Source organism: Gossypium hirsutum, chromosome A11 (assembly GCF_007990345.1).
Source record: "Gossypium hirsutum isolate 1008001.06 chromosome A11, Gossypium_hirsutum_v2.1, whole genome shotgun sequence".
Lineage (NCBI taxonomy): Eukaryota > Viridiplantae > Streptophyta > Magnoliopsida > Malvales > Malvaceae > Gossypium > Gossypium hirsutum.
In genome coordinates, this window is record NC_053434.1 from 7844232 (window position 1) to 7864224 (window position 19993).

The following is a 19993-nucleotide window of genomic DNA, read 5'->3' on the forward strand; positions in this document are numbered from 1 at the left end:
GTAACCAGAAGGGAACTTGTTTGAAAGGGATAGCTACTGTTGATCATGGGATAAGCGTATTTTCCATAAATGATAGAAAAACATGCACTTTTTACTAGTTCCTGGTTACATTAACTAGCCAGGCATGGAACTTGTTGCCTATTTGCCAGCTCTAAAGTAAGGACAACTTAAAGACAGCTTCCTTTCCACCAGATCCTCACATGGGGTTGGTGGAAGCCGTGAGGAAATTCAATGCTAGAAATTGTCACATGTTTTTCAAGAACAAGGATGAAGATGAAGATGATGGGTGAAGGGGCAATGCGTAAGGAGGTTTTTGGTCAGAGTTTGGTGTAAATCTTGAAGCTCACTCCTCTTTAATTTTGATGGGCTTGTAAATGAAGTAAAGCTTTGTTTGAACAAGCTTAGTGTAATTCTTTCTTCAGACTTTAACAATGTGAATTGCTATCTACAATCCACATGATGCTAGCTTAGCTTACATAAATTACAATCCAAGATTTCTATAGAAAATTCCAGAGGAAAGTTGGTTGCTTTTGCCTTACACTGCAATAATAATAATAATAATAACTACAGTATTTGTAGTGGCATTATAATGTATTTATATTTGGAGACACTTTGACATCGATTAACATTAGGAAACAAATGAATCAGAATAATGCTGCAAAAAAAAAACCATTTTTAAGTTATTAATTGCATATTTAGGAAAAATCATGCCGATCATGAATAAGATCATCTTAAATTGTTGAGAAAGTTTTAAGTTTTAATTGTCTCTGTTTTTGCTTTGTTTTTTTAATTGTCAAAAGAAATACAAGAAGAAAATGTTTAAACTCCCTAATTTTAACCAAGTCCATTGATTTCTTTAAATTAAGTACCATTTGTTTTTATTTAAAAAAACCCTCTTTTGTTCTCTCTTCTTTAATTTTAGAGCCATTAGAAGAGAGACTAAATAAACCCAAACCAACAACAAACAAACAAAACAAACAAACCCTTCCTTCCAAAGATTCCCCATTTCATCACAAAATAAAAAGAGAGCTTGCACGAGAGAAGTCCACCACCACCCCCAACCCCACCCCCAGCCCAAAATCCACCCCCAAAATAATAGCAAGAAGTCCCCTTTCAGCCTGTACCTTAGCCGTCGCCGCAGCCGCAGCCGCAGCCGCCACCGCCGCCGAAGCAGAGTTATCCTCAAACGATAGATACCCATTTCTCGAAATCCTAATAAATAAAAAAGAAAAAAAAAAGGATATTCCAAAGTCGACGTCTTTTTCCAAATAACCTCAGAAATGTCAAAACAAATGTCTCATCTTGACGACATTCCATCAACGCCGGGGAAATTCAAGATGGAAAAATCGCCGTTCGTTCACAATCGGCTAAGGTGGCATTCCTCTCTTGCAAAGCTCACATTTTGGTCATTTATCTTCTTGGGCCTGATCTTGATCTTCTTCTTTCGATCTCCCTCTTCCAATCCCCTTCCGCAAGATCCTTCCCGACGCTCTCTCCGTACGTACAACTGGGGAGGACCCGCTTGGGAAAAAAGGGTTCGTTCCTCTGCTCGTGTCCGTTCCCACAATGGCATCTCCGTTTTGGTTACTGGAGCTGCCGGCTTCGTTGGAACCCACGTGTCGGCTGCTTTGAAAAGGCGCGGCGATGGTGTTCTTGGACTTGATAATTTCAATGACTATTATGACCCTTCACTGAAAAGGGCTCGGCAAGCACTTCTGGAACGAAGTGGGGTTTTCATTGTGGAAGGAGATATCAATGATTCGGCTCTTTTGAGGAAGCTTTTCGAGGTTGTTGCATTTACGCACGTTATGCATTTGGCTGCTCAAGCTGGGGTCAGGTATGCAATGGAAAACCCTGGCTCTTATGTTCATAGCAACATTGCTGGTCTTGTTAGTTTACTTGAAGTTTGTAAGTCAGCCAATCCACAGCCTGCAATTGTGTGGGCTTCTTCTAGTTCTGTTTACGGTCTTAATACCAAAGTTCCGTTTTCTGAGAAAGATAGGACTGATCAGCCTGCTAGTTTATATGCTGCTACTAAGAAAGCTGGTGAAGAAATTGCACATACTTATAATCATATATATGGACTTTCTTTAACTGGTTTGAGGTTTTTCACGGTTTATGGTCCATGGGGAAGGCCGGATATGGCATATTTCTTTTTCACTAGGGATATTTTGAAGGGGAAGTCCATACCAATATTTGAGGCAGCTAATCATGGTACGGTGGCTAGGGATTTTACCTACATTGATGATATTGTTAAAGGGTGTTTAGCAGCACTGGATACTGCCGAGAAGAGTACCGGAAGTGGAGGGAAGAAGAAGGGTCCGGCTCAACTGAGGGTATATAATTTGGGGAATACTTCGCCTGTGCCAGTTTCAGATCTTGTGAGTATCTTGGAGAGGCTGTTGAAAGTTTATGCAAAGAGGGATATTATGAAGTTGCCACGAAACGGGGATGTTCAGTTTACTCATGCCAATATTAGCTTGGCTCAGAGAGAGCTTGGATATAAGCCCTCAACTGATTTGCAGACTGGTTTGAAGAAATTTGTCAGGTGGTATCTTAGTTACTATAATGGTGGGAAGAAGGCTGCTGGGTAATTCATTCTTTGAATTGCGGTACGAGCCTCCAAATTCTTGTTCATTATCATTCGAATCCTTGTTTTTAACAATACTCTGTTCGTTAGGAAATTATCGTTGTTTCATACATCTTTAATGATGCCATCGTATAAGGAAGGATATTATGTCCTACTTGGGAGAAGTTTTGTGATAACTGGACATTGTTTGCTGGCCAGGCACACGTTGTATCAAAAGAACACCAGATTTTATTTTTTTTCATTTTTCTGTCCCTTGAAATGTAACTGTTGTAGTTTTTCCGTTTAGAGCTTATGAACTGATAGAGCATATGTCATTGATAATAAAATAGAACTCGATAATACGACCATTGGGTTGCATCTGGATATTTACTTTGTGACTTTTCTTCTAATGTTTACCAATCCCCACCCCCCAAAGCAAAAGAAAAAAAAAGATGCCCTCTAACTTCATTGTACTTTTGTAAAATTAATATGCTGATGTTGATTCCTTGCTGTTCTCTTTTGCCTTTAAGATAAGTAATTTTTTCTTGACTTTGACACCTAAAAAAGCCAATGGTCCAAGTTTTGTTTATTTCTTCTTTTTTAGTTAATGCTAGATCATTGCTAATTGCACATTTTCATTCAATAGCATAGAGGTATTGCTCCTTTCATATTTTTTCTTAGAGCTTGATATAAATGAATAAATATGATAGGGTTCCTAAGATATGTTTGATTAATGTTTAAGAGCTGGCAATCGGCTGTTTAACTTTAGGACTATGATTTTTCTGTTGCTGCTTGATTTATGGATTTTTTGAGCTTTGTACACAAAGTAGTGTTATCCAACTTGGTCCATGATCCAAGAATCATTTAGGTTTACAAATAGTGGAACACTAGGCAATCCAAGACGATTTTATTCATGGCGTGGTCCATAAAGAACTAAAAGATCCTTATCAATAGAAGCATCTGCTTAAAGCTATCTTTTGATAATTTATTTTAGCTTTGGCATTTTCATGGAAAGTGGTGTCTTCGTAAGTGTTGCAGCGGTTGAAAACCTCATTTTACACGATGTGAGCATATATGTAGCTAAAATGAAGTCGCATGGATTGTTCATCAAAGCAAGATATGGAATACTGGGTCAGACACATCTGAATCAGTAGTTTTTTTCTCATATTATCTAAGATCGGTTATTGTGTCTTGTGGGGTTGATGCCATTTGTCTACTTTCAGAATCATAAATGTTTTTAGTGTTCCACTGGCAGTGAAAGATAATTATGGGTTCTTTCATTGAAGAATGTACTTTATTAAGGAGGTTGACGAAATTCTTACCGAGACAACTCTTTAATAAACATCAAGCCTATAGTGCTAGTTTAAAGAATTTGATGGAGTGTTAGATTAAATCAAATATGTTGTCTGCTAAACTAAAACTTTCCGAGGCATCTATCGAGTTAGCTTGGCCAAAATGACGAGGCTCCATAATACTTCTTTTGTACTTATCTTACCAGCTTGATTTGTGTTGAATTTTGCTGTTTTCTGTGTCATGGTCAGTAGTGGATAAGGAAAGTTTTTTCATGTACGAAGAAGTCCATTGAATACATGAGAAGTCAGAATGGCGTTGAGGCATGTGCAGTTGTCTGTGTGTAAGCTGTTGTTGGAATGGGTGTTGCGGAATACGAGATGGGATGAAAAGGTGGTGGTGGTCTCCCAAAGTGGATAACCTTGGCCTTTTTTTCTGTTGTCCCATTGTTCCGAAGCCTCAAAGCTCCAGGATTGGGCGTTTCCTTTATCCATCTTGAACAATGGAAATACTCAAATTTCAGGCTCGGTTTGCATATCATAAATGAGACAAAATACCTCCATAAGGGTAAGAAAGTAATTTGAAGGATTGAAATCCTAATTTAAAATCGACAAAGAAAAAATTGCTGGGGTCATTTTGCCTTTGAAGCTTTCTTGGGCTAATCTACATAAATAATAGGCTTAATTAAAAACTAAACCATCAATGGAAAAAAAAAAGCCCAATAATGAATCACTAACAGAAGGACTAGAAGAATAAAAACCCTAGCCCAAACTTCCGCTTTGATTCTAGGCTAGGGTTTCTTTGCTCTTAGCAATTAGCAGGCAATACAGAATCAGAGTGAAGCAGCTAAGCTTGGAATTCTTCCATCATGGGTCGTATGCACAGCCGAGGGTTTGTATCCTCTTTAGAATCTCTTTTTTTGTTTATTTTTTTCTTTTCTTTCTAAATCTTTTATCATAAACAACCATGTGATTGTCTGGTCGAATTGTACTGTAATTGCTTCTGTTTTTGGCATGACTGTCTGTGCAGTAGGGATTCTGCATCTGCCTGCTACAGGTCAAGTCCTCTCAAGATGTGAGTCACTGTTTTAACCATGCCCTAAGCTTTTGCTTCTGCTTTAGTTAGGCAAATGAATGATAGTATCCTTTTATCTTCTTTAAAAGAGATTTCGACTTTTCGTTTCGAAATTGGTTATATGAGAAGTGGAGTTACTCCTTTAATGCCTTATGTCAGTTGAGTCCTCGAAGAACCAGATGCTTTAACAAATGTAACATGGAATAGTTGTTATCCTCATTGGCTGTGATACAATTCAATGCAATGTTATGCTCTGCTTGAAGTCTAGAGTTTTTCTATAGTAATGCATACATTTTAAACTGGTTGCTTTGCTTCATGAAGTTAAACTTGTCAGGATTTATGAAGTAAAACTAAAGATAGGTTCAATAGAAAATTGAAGTTTGATATTGCATGTACTTATGTTTCAGTATTTTGTTTTGACTTTTTTCAACTTTGTGAAATGTGCAATCTTAATAGTCATTTATTCTTTCTGTTGGTTACTTGACATAAGCCTCAAGTTGTTTCGAGCTCAGGTTACTATATTTTTGTGGAAGATATTATTTTGGTTTATATATCCCACAAATGTAGGTGGAAGTTGTAGTCTTGAACGAATGAAATAATAGTAGTTGTTAATCAAGTCTTCCTCAAACCCCTATCTTGATTTCATCTTTTAGGTTGAGGATAACATTTGCAAGTTTGCAAAGAAGGGTTTGACCCCATCTCAAATTGGTGTCATTCTCCGAGATTCTCATGGGATTGCTCAGGTGAAGAGTGTTACTGGCAGCAAGATTCTGCGCATACTGAAAGCCCATGGTGCATCTTTATTCATCATTTTCTGCTATTCCATTTTCCTTCAGATTGGAAGATTAACATTCAACGCATCCCTTTGTCTTTGTCAGGTCTTGCTCCTGAAATACCCGAGGATCTGTACCACCTGATTAAGAAAGCCGTTGCCATCAGAAAGCATCTTGAGAGGAACCGAAAAGACAAGGATTCCAAGTTTAGGTTGATCTTGGTTGAGAGCAGGACCCACCGACTCGCCCGCTATTATAAGAAGACAAAGAAGCTGCCACCAGTGTGGAAATAGTGAGTGTTTCTGTGGTTATTGCCTTTTACTCTCTACTCTCTTGCCATGAATTGGTTTTAGCTCGTAAATTTTAATGAACTTTATTTTTTTTCCAATCCAGTGAGTCTACTACTGCCAGCACTCTTGTGGCCTAGATAAATCAAATTTTGAACTGTCCTCCTGTGCTTCGATTGATATTCTTCTGGATCGGCTAGGAGGAGTTGGACTTTTTGTATTACGTTCTATTAATGCCGTAAAAGAACTAGTCCACTTAATTTGAAGTTGAGATACTTAATGTGTTAAATCTTATGTTTAGTATATTGGAATAATTCATCTTTCATTTCATTTTTTCATATTTGAAAAGTTTTTTCATAGAGGTTTTTTCTTGGATTTGTTTCACTAGGTAGAATTGCTCCACACGTGAATCAGTGGAAGATGACGACGACCACAGAAGGGAGGAAAAAACAAAAACCCATTGGAAATTTACTTAAATTAATCAGACGGCATACAGATGAGATCTTTTAATACGCTATCAAATTAAGACAGCCTGGGATGTTGATAAAAACTAGATACCTCCTGGCTTGCATGCTTACATGAAATAAGCTCCTAGTTAAATCTATAATTGACTTGCAGGCTTCGAGGTTGTAAGGTTCCAAACTAGCCATGATGTACGTAAGGTGTGACTTCTGAATTGGATGTTAATAAACTATCCAACAATGAATATATCTCCATAACTTGGGGATGCGACTTATCTTGCACAAAGAATTCATGAACAGTTCCCTCAAGTTCAATCCGGCTGCAACCAGGAATTTTCTTCAAATTTCTTTCTTTCATCATCAACCTGACACTACTAACAGCGTTCCACATACCCAGACCAGCATACATGTTGGATAGAAGTACATAAGAGCTTGAATTACAAGAGTCCAGTGTGATTAAATGCTTACCCGCTGGTTCTCCAACTTCAATGTTCTCATGGTTTTTGCAAGCACTGAGCAAACTTCTCCATATCACATCATTGGCTTCAATAGGCATTTCCTCTATAAATTTTCTTGCTACATCTATCTGCCCTGCCCGGCCTAGGATGTCTACTACGCATCCATAGTGTTGCAGTTTCGGTACCATCTTGTGAACTCTTCTCATGATATCAAAGCAAATTAGGCCTTCCTTCACCAAGCCAGCATGGCCGCAAGCATTCAGCACCCCAATGTATGTGATATCATCGGGTTCCACACAAAGCTTTTCCATATCCATGAGCAATTTGAAAGCCAATTCACCCATGCCATGAATAGCTAATCCACCAATCATAGCATTCCAATGATCAACAGTCTTATATTTTATACCCTCAAAAACCAACACAGCATTCTTTATGCTCCCACATTTTGAATACATGTCAATAAGAGCAACGCCAAGCCTTCCGCCCAAAGAGAACTTTTTTTGCTTTAGATAATGATGTAGTGCTAACCCTCTGTCGACATGCCCTAATTGTGCAATTGCTGAAAGAGCAATCAACAATGTGGCACTATCAGGTTGCAAACTACAATTCCTTGGTAGATGATAAAATATTTCCAAAGCTTCTCCACAATATCCATTTTGGACACAACCAGCCATCATGGCATTACAGACAACAATATCTCTTTCTGACATTTCATTAAACAAAGACCTAGCTAGATCAATCTTACCTACTTTAGCATATCCATTGATCATATTAGCCCAACTGACGACATCCCTTCTCGGCATCTTATCGAACAATATCTGGGCATCTTCCATGTTCCCACACTTTACAAACCCATTAATCATTGAATTCCAAGAAATCAAATCTCTATCAGGCATTTTCTCAAAGAGTCCCAAAGCCAAACCCATCCCATCTTTCAATTGCGTGTAACCACTAATCATGGAATTCCAAGTTATCAAATTCTTATTCTCTAGTGGCATAACGTCAAACAACTCCTTTGCTAAATCAATCATCCCCCTTTTAATATACCCATCAATCATCGAATTATATGAAACAGAATCCCGCATAGACATTCTATCAAATAATTGACGTGCATATCCAATAAACCCACAGCGTAAATAATAAGAAATTAAACAATTTTGTAAAAATAAATCAGACCCAAAATTCAGCTTTCTAAGCAAACCGTGTACCTGCATTCCTTCCCTCAATAAACCCAATTGAGAGCAGGCTTTAAGCACCAAAGACAACGAGAATTTATCAAAAGGAACCCCATTCTCAAGCATCAAACAGAGAATGATAAAAGCTTCTTGCGCCTCACGTCCATGAGAATATGACTTTATTACGGCATTCCAAAGAAAAGGGTCCTCGTCTTGTTTAGGTGAACGAAAAGCAAGGTACGTAAAGAAGACATAGCGAGCGAAATCTACTAAAGGAGTGAAGGGTGAAGGAGAGAAAGTGAGGACGATTTTGGTGGTGAGAACTTGGCTTCTGATGAAACCAGTGGTTATTAAACGGCCGTGGATTTGGTTTACGTCGGTCAGAGTCCTGCATTTCTGGAGAAGAGCTAAAGTTGGCAGTGTTGAGTTCCAAGGCTGGTTTAGATTCGCACAGATAAGCATCAACTCTATTCTCTGTGTTTTAGATTCTACAATCCCTTGTTAGAAATTAGTGTGTCCATACTCTAGATATTATCATCTTTAGATATTATTTGAACAAAAAGACAAACGCTTCAGATATTATCATCTTTCAACGGTTTTCAACGGCCAAAATTCATGCACTATCCAGCTACGATGGAGTGGATTGAGTGCAAAACGACGTCGTTTGTTTCTTTCAAAAGAAAAATGAGCCTGGTTAAAGCCCACAAGTACAATAGCAATTATGAACAATCAAAGTAACTTTTACACAACCAAGAAAGAGCCGAGGATAGACCATAATGAAATTCTGCCCTTTCTTTTCTTTCCATTTCACTTGTATCGCTAGTTTTAATGCAAAACAACTTTAAAATGAAGAGTTTCTAGTGTTCATTTACTCAACTATTACCAGAATCCCAAACAAATACATATGTAGCAGGACAAAATATGCTTTCAACTAAATTGAGAAAAGATCCATGCTTCGGAATTATTGCTAGAACCCTATGAGCACTAGAGTGCAGTGACCAAAGCGGCATAACCAGTATATGCTCATACCTGATTCATTCTATATTAATCCTAACAACCTTCTTTGTTCTACCCCCAGAAGTGGTTCTTGCTTCAGTGTTTGCTCCTTGATTTCCCATGTTTCGGGCCTGCTCTCTATATGGAAGTCTCCAACTGTCCTTCACTGCCACTCCCATTTGCTCATTAGTTCCAGATCCTACGTTCGCATTGGATATTGAAAAAAGAAAATGAAAGAAGTGATGCCAAACTCATAATCCATGAAAATGATACCTTCTTTGTTAACGATAAATTTTCTAGTAAAACTAGAATAAATGAGTTTATATGCTCAAAAGAAAAAAGAATAAACAATAAGATCTCTACCAATAATCGCTCATAAAGGTTAAAAGAAACATTTACCAGCTTTCGCAGGTGCACTAAATCCATCGCTCCAACCAGTCAAATGACCCTGACTATTACCTTCCCAGGCCTTTTCAAACTCCGCAAGCTCGTCTAATAAGTTGCAATACGAAAAATATCAGTTCCATTCAAGCACAATGTTCTTGAATAATCACGGTAAGCAAACCAGGGAACAAACCTTCATTCAAGTTGTGTAATGTTTGCGTTGTGTCCACCTTACCATCTGAACTCAGCTTCCTTGTAACAGAATGGCCCTGCATGAAGAAAGGAACATTCTCAATCCTAGCAAGAATTAAATGCACAAATTATTGCAAGTGAAGGTTAAATCTTTGTTCTTCCTTTATCATTTCTAAAGATCTCTCATAACAGTGAAAGGTAGCAAACGAAAGTGAACAAATACATGAAATGCAGTAGAAGCAAAACTAACTCCGAGGACAAGTGGTAAGGAAATAAACTGATTCCAAATTACGGCATGAAAATATATCTGATGACAAAAATCAGTTCTAAAGTAGAGCTTAAAAATAAGTCTCATTGTGACAATGAAATAGATAACTGCAAATCAACTAGGTATTTTGATATTGTACAACAAGCTGTACATTCAATGAATTCTGAAGTTCCTTGGAGGATATGCCCTTTCAGAACACACCCAAAGTTGCAGTTATTCAATACGATAATTGACATATATAACTGCCCTCTTTAGCGTCCCATTTTTTAATTGTTCCCAAGAAAGGCTAGTGCGACCACCAATGGAATAATTACCTTATCGTGAATTCCTCTAGAAATCCTATGTGTTGCTTGACCAGTTGTTGTATCTGCTTCTTTTCTCTCCTCAATCACCACCTGAAAGACCAACACATATGTTAGAAACAAGAAGAGTTTTAATTATAATTGAGCACTCACTACAAAGAGCTACTTACTCCATCACTGCCTGTCTTCCTGCTTCTTGTATTAGTGTAATAAGTTCCATCGACACCTCCATATGTAGCTCTGGAGGTCTGAAAACTAAAATTAGGAGCTTGTGCCTTTGAGCCTTTCACCTTGTCATACTCATTCCTAATATTCAAATTCAGAATCTTCCCATCTGTTAAATATACCACCTCAATCATTATGACATACAAAAATACAGGTCTTATGCACTCATCCAAAATAAAATTCCATTTACCATTATCACTATCATCTAGGTGCTCAACGAATGGCTCCTTGCCTGAACCATCATGCTCAGTATTGCCTTTATCTTTTTCTTTCTCTTCCTCACCATCAGAGTTCAGTTCTTCTATAACTATTCCCTTTCCTCCATTGCCCTTTGGTGCTTCACGAGAAGTTGTACTTTGATCAAAGATGCTAGGTTCAAATATGCTACTGAACGGACGACTGAAGAAGGGGTCATCAAAAGGATCTTTACCTCCAAAGAGGCTAGACATCATACCATTATGGGATCCAAAGCTACCAAACCTTCGGAAAGCATCAAATGGCTCACCCCTATCAAAGAGGTCATTTGTGCTTTCTCTTCTCCTCTGCATTTGTCTGCTGTCTGAAAAGAACATAACAAGTTTAAAAAAGGAAACATGCTGATAAGAATTGGCAAAGATGGCCTTGAGAAAAACATTGTAATATATTTCAAAAAAGAAAATTTCAACACCAACAATTAAAAGTTCGAAAATGAAACATTTTTGAGATATACCAAAAGAAAACTTTTACCATCTATCTATTAGAGAGGATACACTTGAATAATAAAATGAAACCAATCTATCAACTCCATCAACCATCATCTATCTAACAAGTCAAAGAGATAGAGCTCTACCATATTTGATCTCTTAAATGCAACTTAACAGCAAAATAATTCAAAAATAATTTATAGGGCAGCTGTTAATAAATTAATCACATTTGTTTAAAAGGAGATGCTAGTTCCTTCAGATTGATATTAAACTAGCTAACTAAACATGCAGCTATAAGGCTTATTTACGTTCCGTTCTATTGCCTAAAAATACAGGGAAAAAACTATTCAAACGAGAAACTTTCACACATGTAATCCTTAAATTACTGAAGTGCTCATTTCCTATAACAAAACCATTTCGTTATTAAAAAAAATTCATCATGATCTCGGAATTCACATGATCATAGATGAAAAAGAATCGAAATTCAGCTTCAGGTAATCCGCATCCAGAATTTGCATGAAAGCTATCATAATTCATAAAGATAGACAATTTTAAATGAAGAAAATATCGAATAGAGCATGAACCTGATTCCCTAACTTCTAAATGCGAATTCAAGAAAAAGAGAGATGATATTACCAGGTGAAATGATTGGATTTCAAATACCGGAAGAAATATTTCAAATGAAGCACAAGGACGCTTCAAGGTTTTTTCTTTTTTCCTTTTCTATTCTCTTTGTGTCGTGGTCAAAATTGCTCTCACTACCTCTGAATTCGGGACTAAATAAGAACGTATGAGAAGGTGACACGTGTCTCACTTTCTTCTCCTAGTTAAAGCTAGAATGTTCCAGGTTTTATTAGGATAATGATCTTAATTTATTGGATTTTGTTTAAATTTAAGAGTTATCAAAATGGAGTTTGTATCCAATTTTTTATTTTATATTATTGCGAAAATATGAAATATACATATTCGTGCGTAATCTAATACCGTATTAAAATATTAGTCAATAAAAATATAAATAACGTAATATTCTTAATTAAAAAGGAAATTTGTTGGATTAGCGTACCACCATAGGCTAGGCTAGCTACGTTTCAATGAAAATTTATGAACTTGCATTACGGTAAACAGATACAAAACCCTTGCAAAATTAATAATAAATTTATCAAATCCGTAGGCTGATGAAGAGAACTTAGAAATTATGGAAACAAGAACATAGTATGCCACAGTTGAATAGAAAATGGACATTATCATCCACCAAAAGCAATCTCTTTATTTCCAATCAGTACATACAACAAATCTACAATACAACAACGTCAAATGTTAACATTTCATAAGCAAAGCCTACTGCTCTCCCTACACCATTTTAATCATATGCTGCTTGCTTTCCCTGCTTCATATTCTCTCTCTTCCTCCCTCTACTCTTTATTTCTAGGTGAAGAAGATGCCTGTGGGAATCAATGGTTAGAAGCCGAAACCCAACACTGAGCGTGATATATACCTCACAAAGGGAGCGACGCCTGAAGCTTCTGTACCGATAGAGAGTTAGAAGAAAATTTTCCTGCCTGTGGTGGTTTGGTTTTTACTTTTTAGAATTCCTGGGAATCGAAATCAGGCTTTGATGGATATTCAAGACCCTGGAGTGCTGGCATCCGTCGTAAATCCTCATCTGAATAACCGGGAATGAACCAGTATAGCTTGTCTGTTCCAAACACCTATATATATACCAAAACCAGAACTTGAGTAAACTGATGACAGCATGCCAGAAAAGCCAGCTACAAGACCACATACTCCAGTTACCCAGTTACAGTGTAAAACTACTAACTTCTAACCAATAATTCAGCACAAATACTAAAAAAGTTGGCCTCCAACAAAAAAGTACCAACTGCCACGAGGACTTGTCGAAGAAACATTAGAAGCAAAACTTTTAAAAGAAATTCCAGACAACCCAAATGATAAAGGACAGTAACAGGGATTAACTGATTTCAACCAGATCAATCATCGAATGACCAAACATCAATGCCTTTTTTGTGCAAGAATTGCATGTAATGGTAAATAGCGATGTATTTGTAAAAAAAATTAACCTGCTCAAAATTTTTCTTTCGACCAAGGTCATAACGCCATTTTGGAGTGCTTTTCTTCTCATATGCCTGTTTCAAAGACAATAACCAATTTTTTAACTTTGAGTCCATTTATGCTGCATTCTAATCATCAAGAAGCACAATACACCACATGATCTAGCTGAAAGATGGATCTAAATTCTCATTGAGGATATTCAGTAAATTAGGGCAAGGGGAGAGGGGGGAAATTAACACACTAATGATTTTCAGCATGTCTCCCTGTATTATGGCACGGTACTAAAATAATAAATATAATGAAAAATACTAAAAAAACCCAACTATTATGACATGAAATTGAGCTTCAATATGAAGAGAAAATCACAGTACCTCAATGGTAGTGGTATTAGCTGAAACCAAAGATATGTGCATGATCAAAAACCCCAAGACGCTCAATGCAAATGCCAAATTCAAAACTGTGACAAGAGAACATAGTCATACATTTGTACAAAGTCGCAGAAGTTAACTTGGTCAGAAGATCAGTCAAAGCAACACTTACCAAAGGCAAGGAAAGTGGTAGCAAGGGTGCCGGGGGTTCCGGGAATTTCTCCATCACTAAAAAATGCTATGAAATGTGGCAACAAGGCCATAGTCACAAGACTAGTCTCGAGGAACGTGTAAAACTGCAGTGATGGGAATACATAGTCAAAGCAATCCAAGAAAACCGAAGTATTTCTCCTTAACATCTCATGAATTGCAATCACAAAATATATTACTATAATCAGAATGTTAGAGCAAAAAGAAACACTCCAAGGCACAACTTATGTTTCTAAAAGAGACTTGAAAATAGGAACCAAACTTGTAGGATTTCAAAAAGGACAAAATGTATGTACAACTAATTCAAAAATAAAGCAGACATACCAAGAAAAGAAGAAAATACTTGTAATTTTGTGCACCAACACAATTGACAACCCACACACAATGATGGTCCATCTTTAGCACACACCGCCCACCTGAAACAATGATATTAATACGAAACTGGTCACCAACGATAACAACATTATTAGCAAATCAAGAACAATTAACGGAGAGTTTTAGTAAATGAAGAACTTACAAACAGAACAATGATGGCAGCGGGGTGGTTTCAGCTGGTTGCATTTCCGACAATATCGAATTCTTTGATTTAATGGGTCTGGCTGCGAACCATTGAACTCTGAACCATTCAATGGGTCAGCCTCTCCTCTCTCCTCGTCCAAAGCCGGCCTCCAGTTAGGTGGCACACTACCCGGGTCAGTCAAAACAACAGAAAAGTAACTCCATAACAGCATTACCAACTGCAGAATCACATCCAAATTTCCACATTTAGAGAATTAGTTTCCAGAAAACAATTAATCGTCCACAACTGTTACATTCTTATAGAAATGCAATAACATTAATCATTACACCAGAACCCCAAATACTGAAATTCTTAATGATTCATAACAACTAAGGCAAAAAGGAAGAAAATATAAGATCTAGAAAGACCACTAACTAATGAATAAGCAAACACAAAACTCAAGCTTGGATCTTTTCAGAACCATGTTAATGATTTTAAAAGAAAAAACAAAAAAAGCCGCGTTATTTAGTTGAATTTAATTAATTTAATTTCAACGGACCTGATGTCTAATCTAATTACAAAACCAATAAAAATATGTTAAATGTCAAGATACGTAATCCAGAGGAAGATATGTAAAACCTAAGAAAACCCCAGTAACAAGTTTGGAGACTTACGAAACAATGAAAGAAGAACAAGATAACAGCAGCAGTAAGGGAATTAAAGCCACCATCGTATAAAGCTGGGCCATAATTAGTCAAAACGACAGAGTAGTATGTGACACCCACGACCCCTAAAACCAAAAGGATCATGATCGAGCCCAGAGCCCTCAGAGCCGTGCAAAACTTGAATACATTCCAAGCCATCGTTGCTCCGGATCTGTGCATAATACCCAGCTAACCAATAAGATAAATAAAACCCTTCTGATTCACAGTGCTTTGTAACTCTTTAAAAAACTAGGAGTCCTAATTAAGGTTGTCTGAATGACTTTGAAGATGAAGCAATCTGAGGTTTTCCAATTGAGAACAGTGGAGAAGAAAACTGGGATTACAGTGAAACAAGAAAAAAGAAAAAGGGTTTCTTTCCGAAAAGAAATGAAAGAAAGAAACTTTTTCCTTTCTGCAATATATTGTGAGAGTGGGATTGTGAATCTAGAGTTTATGGGATTTGGTATACACCGGAATTTGGGTTTCCAGGTAAGCTGTGGAATCCATATCTATCTTGCTAGACTGAAGACCAGTAACAGAGGATTGAAGAAAATATCTGGTATTTTCCTTTCTCGGACTAAGAAGGCAATGGGTAATTGGGAAAAAATTAATGTTGCAAAAAATAAAAATACTCAAAAGCTAATTACAAGTGAAATGGGATAAGCGAGATGTATTAATTGTTTGATTGCGTCATAAATCATAATCCTTAACTGTGGATTAATTGTATACATTACTTAAAATTTATTTACATAATTTTTTAGAGATTTGTACTTTTTCACAAATAATTTTAAATAATGGTATTCTAAATTACACCAATTAAATATTGTATATTGCACAGTTAGTAATTAAATGTTTTACAAATGAAAGTAATTGCTGACATATATATTGTAATGGGCCAATTTAGCCCGGGCCAGTATAAACACAAAACCAAAATAATAAAAAGTTCATGAATGTCCAATTACAAGCTCAATATTCAAGACCCTAAAACCATCCGCCCAAATTTGTCAAATTTCAATGGCCCAACAACTAATATTAAACCTAGTCCATAAATACAAGGCCCAAGTGGCCCAAAATCAAAACACTTTCGGAAACCCTAGGTTCCTTAGGTGCGCGCAGCCAAACATTCCCATGTACGGCCTCCGTGCGCTCACAGCCTGGCTCTGTACCCTTCGTCCTTACCGCCACCGCAACACCGTACGACCACTGAGCTCCATACCTGCGCACAAATGCGAAAGGGACAACACAACAGAGAGAAAAAGCAAGAAATTTGTATTTTTTTTTCTTTTTTTTCTTTTTCTCTTTTTCATTTTTCTCTGTTTTCGGCTATAAAGCCAAGAACATGGCCATTGTATAAAGGTTACGAACAAAAAATTACACAAAAAAAAAGCAATCAAATACAAAAAAGAATCAAGGTGATTTTCCGATTTAAAAAATCTTGGATTTCTTATAGTTTCATTCGTCTGGGTTTCGTTGTTCTGATATTCAAAAGCAACAAAAAAAAGGGAAAAAAGGGGCTTACCTGGGAAATACGCCGCAGACCTCCTTCTGCTTTGTTGAAGTCGAAGCCAGGAGGAGATCTTGAGGCTAAAAAATCATCCTCTGGGCCTAAAGGGGCAGGTTGTTGCCTGGGGAATGGGAATCGGTGGCTTGAGGGGTGATTTAGGGTTCGTCTGAACAAAGGAGATAGAAGCTTTAGTTCTTTTTTTACTTTGATTCGTTAATTGGGGGGGTTAGTATCTGATGTAGGTTTTTTTTAGGCTTAATTATGCAGAAATTGAAACGGCGCCGTTTAAATGGGTGAGGATCCGCGTGTCAACCAGATGTGCAGGCCGAATCTGCGCCTTTTTGTTCAGAATGGGCAATTTGTGCGATAAGTCCTCCCCTTTCACGCGTACATTCAATCGGACCCTTTTTTCTTTTTTCTTTCTTTCTTAAATTAGTTCTTTAATTTGCACGCATTTTCAGTTTAGTCCACTGTGTAGCGCAGCGTTTTGGACTCGGGGATATTCCCAATTCTAGTCCTCATACAATTGTGCGCATTACATATTGGCCCTATAAACTATCTCATTTGTAAATTATCCTTATTATTTTTAATTTGATTCCAATTAGTTTTTCTTTTTTTTTTCTTTTTTCATTTTATACCTTTTTAATTAGTGTTTATCATTATTTATCATTGCTTACTTTTTTGGGGTAATTATATCTTTATATTTTGTACACTATTTTATGAAAATATTTTTTATATACACTATTATACACACATATATATATGTGTGTACTTTATATTAAAGTTAATTTTATTTCATATATATATTATTAACCTCATGTTATTTTTTTTACACATATAATTCCTTTTAAATTTATTCTTATATATTATTTATACGCAATTATATAGATATAAAGATGCATATCTTATAACAAAGTTAGTTTTATTTCATGTATACTAATATTTTCATATTACTTTTACACATACAATTCCTTTTAAATTTATTCTTATATCTTATTACATGATCCTACATAATATATCTTTTAAATCATTATTATGCAAGTATATATATTTATTGATACCTATATTTGATCTATATATATTATTAAATCCATGTATTTTATACATATAGTCTTCTTTATATATATATATAAACATGTTCTTAAGTCTATTATATAATTTATTATAAAATTAATTTAAGCTTGTATGCATTTTTATGTTTTTACAAATAATTATTTTTAAAGTTATTTATGTATATATGTTTTATAAATCTATTGTGTAATGACCCGAATTTTACCGATACTGAAAAAGTGTAATTTCGGATATATGTTTATGAAAAATAGATTCGTAAATATTTATTAAATGTAATACCCCATACCCATACCTGAGACCGGGATAGGATACGAGGCATTACCGAGATTTTTAGAATAATTTCAATTAATTTATATTATTTAGTATTCATTTTCATGTTTCATGTAACATCCTTTTCATATATTCAATTCAAAATATCATATAAAATATGATACAATACTTAAATTTTCATATTTACATGCTCATTCAGGATATACGAACCTACCTGACTAAATTGCAGAAATACCAAGATTTAGGGGCATATTGGTAATTTACCATTTTTCCAAATTTCACCCAATCTTAAATTGATAATTTCATTCAATTCATTAATTTAGATAATAAAACAATTCATTCCCTTCAATTTAGTCATTTTTTATATTTTTACAAAATTGCCCCCTAAAGTTTTACTTTTATTCAATTTAGTCCAAGAGCTTAAAACATGCAAATTAGCCATGCTAACTGAATATTCATATATATTTTCCTCCTCCTCCTCTCCATTCCACATCCTTAATGTATATAACACACTTGTAAGTAACATTATCTATAATTTTTATTATTTACTTTTATGGATATTCAAGTTGTTCATCTGTGTCATAGCCACTAAATTATTTATATCTGGAGATATAAAACTCAAAATTAAGATCCGCTAATTTTTCCTGAAACTAGACTCATATATCTTCTTACCATAAAATTTTAAGAATTTTTGGTTTAGCCAATAAGTACAGTTTATTCTTTAAAGTTACCCATGTTCTGCTGTCTGACAGTTTCGACCCTTCTTCACTAAAAATTAATTATCTCATAGTACAAAACTCAGATAATATTCCCGTTAATTTATCCTGAAAATAGACTCATTAGGGATTCTAAAAATATAACTTTAAGCCTCTAATTATTTTTATCCAATTTTTGGTGATTTTCCAAAGTCAGAACAAGAGAACCCAAATTCATTCTAATCTTGTCTCACAAAATTCATTATATCTTATAATTTACAATTCAATTGCTTATACCGTTTCTTCTATAAGGAATTATACTCAATAAGATTTAATTCCATATTTAATTCATCCTCTTATTCAATTTCTATAAATTTTGGTGATTTTTCAAACTTAGACTACTGCTGCTTTCCAAAATAGTCTTAGTGCAAAATGTTGATTTTCTACTTTTAATTTCAATTTAATCTAACTAAATTCACTTGCTTTTCTATCTTAATTCATACTTTACTTCTACTCAATTTTTAGCCAAAATTAGACATTATTATCTATTTTTCATCATAAAGCCATAATTTCAAAATTCTTTCAATTTAGTCCTTAAAGCATAAAACTTATGAATTACTTTACAATTCAATCCTTATATCATTTCTAACTTGAATTTCTATCAATTTAGCCCTTAATTCATCATTTTATTTAACATGGATAATATCTAAAAATCTAATAACTATCAAAATATCAACTTAATTTCATCAAAACTTGGTTCTGAAACTTCTAAAACATCAAAATTAAGTAAAAAGGGCTTGATTGACTTACCTATTAAAGCTTAAAGCTTCAAACCTTAATTTTCCTTTTTCCCCCTTTTTTTCTTTTCTTTCTTTCTTTTTCTCACTTGCTCTCTGTTTCGTTTCGTTCTGTTTCTTTTCTATCCTCTTTTTTTTTATTCCATTTGTTTTATATATATAATATAATAACAATAAAAATCTACTAAATAACCAATATTTATTTAACATTTGTATCCATTTATATCCTTACATTTGCCTTTCTTTAATCTATTTATTATATAAATATCTTTTACTTAATACTAATATATAATTTAATAATACACTTATATGATAAGTAAATATACATGTATTTTACAATTGTATGTATATTAATATTACACATGTCACCATATCCATATACACCATACATTTGCCTTTTCTTAATTTATTTCAAAATATAATAATATAATTAATTTAATTTGTAATATAATAAATAATAACATTAATAATATATTTATAATTTAAACAACATAAAAATCAAAGATTTTTATGTTTTGCCACCTCATTCTTTAGAATAGGCTTAATTCCCTATTTAGTCCCCCTTATCTTCTTTAATTCTGTAATTAAACTTTTACACTTCATTCAACTTAATCCTTTTTCCTAATCACTCTTAATTAAGTTAAATTCACTTAATTAAACTCTAATTA

General features: G+C 35.0%; 5 protein-coding genes across 6 annotated transcripts; 2 read left to right on the forward strand and 3 right to left on the reverse strand.

The window, feature by feature from the left end:
• Nucleotides 1-768: 768 nt before the first annotated feature.
• Nucleotides 769-2937, forward strand: LOC107941752 (UDP-glucuronate 4-epimerase 3). The gene has a single exon (XM_016875353.2). The coding sequence runs from the start codon at nt 1281-1283 to the stop codon at nt 2592-2594; it is 1314 nt and encodes a 437-aa protein (XP_016730842.1). The 5' UTR covers nt 769-1280; the 3' UTR covers nt 2595-2937.
• Nucleotides 2938-4171: 1234 nt separating this feature from the next.
• On the forward strand, nt 4172-6323 carry LOC107941755 (40S ribosomal protein S13). The gene is made up of 5 exons (XM_041082006.1): nt 4172-4252; nt 4892-4933; nt 5587-5725; nt 5812-5998; nt 6100-6323. The coding sequence occupies exons 1-5, from the start codon at nt 4172-4174 to the stop codon at nt 6131-6133; spliced, it is 483 nt and encodes a 160-aa protein (XP_040937940.1). The 3' UTR covers nt 6134-6323.
• A 117-nt stretch (nt 6324-6440) lies between these two features.
• On the reverse strand, nt 6441-8608 carry LOC107941751 (pentatricopeptide repeat-containing protein At2g45350, chloroplastic-like). Its single transcript, NM_001327455.2, has one exon. It carries the CDS (start codon nt 8547-8549, stop codon nt 6636-6638), a length of 1914 nt encoding a protein of 637 aa, NP_001314384.2. The 5' UTR covers nt 8550-8608; the 3' UTR covers nt 6441-6635.
• Nucleotides 8609-8856: 248 nt separating this feature from the next.
• Nucleotides 8857-11930, reverse strand: LOC107941753 (uncharacterized). Of its 2 annotated transcripts, none has more exons than XM_016875354.2 (7): nt 11774-11930; nt 10645-11013; nt 10400-10563; nt 10242-10322; nt 9661-9736; nt 9483-9575; nt 8857-9282 (listed from the first exon to the last, which is right to left on the reverse strand). In XM_016875354.2, the coding sequence occupies exons 2-7, from the start codon at nt 11000-11002 to the stop codon at nt 9122-9124; spliced, it is 933 nt and encodes a 310-aa protein (XP_016730843.1). In that variant the 5' UTR covers nt 11003-11013; nt 11774-11930; the 3' UTR covers nt 8857-9121. The 2 variants fall into 2 exon arrangements, with proteins under 2 accessions (XP_016730843.1, XP_016730844.1); XM_016875355.2 differs by having other exon boundaries at nt 11722-11848.
• A 454-nt stretch (nt 11931-12384) lies between these two features.
• On the reverse strand, nt 12385-15648 carry LOC107941758 (probable protein S-acyltransferase 14). Its single transcript, XM_016875361.2, has 7 exons — nt 14959-15648; nt 14303-14522; nt 14110-14201; nt 13748-13871; nt 13579-13664; nt 13216-13281; nt 12385-12846 (listed from the first exon to the last, which is right to left on the reverse strand). Exons 1-7 carry the CDS (start codon nt 15166-15168, stop codon nt 12721-12723), a joined length of 924 nt encoding a protein of 307 aa, XP_016730850.1. The 5' UTR covers nt 15169-15648; the 3' UTR covers nt 12385-12720.
• Between the last annotated feature and the right edge of the window lie 4345 nt (nt 15649-19993).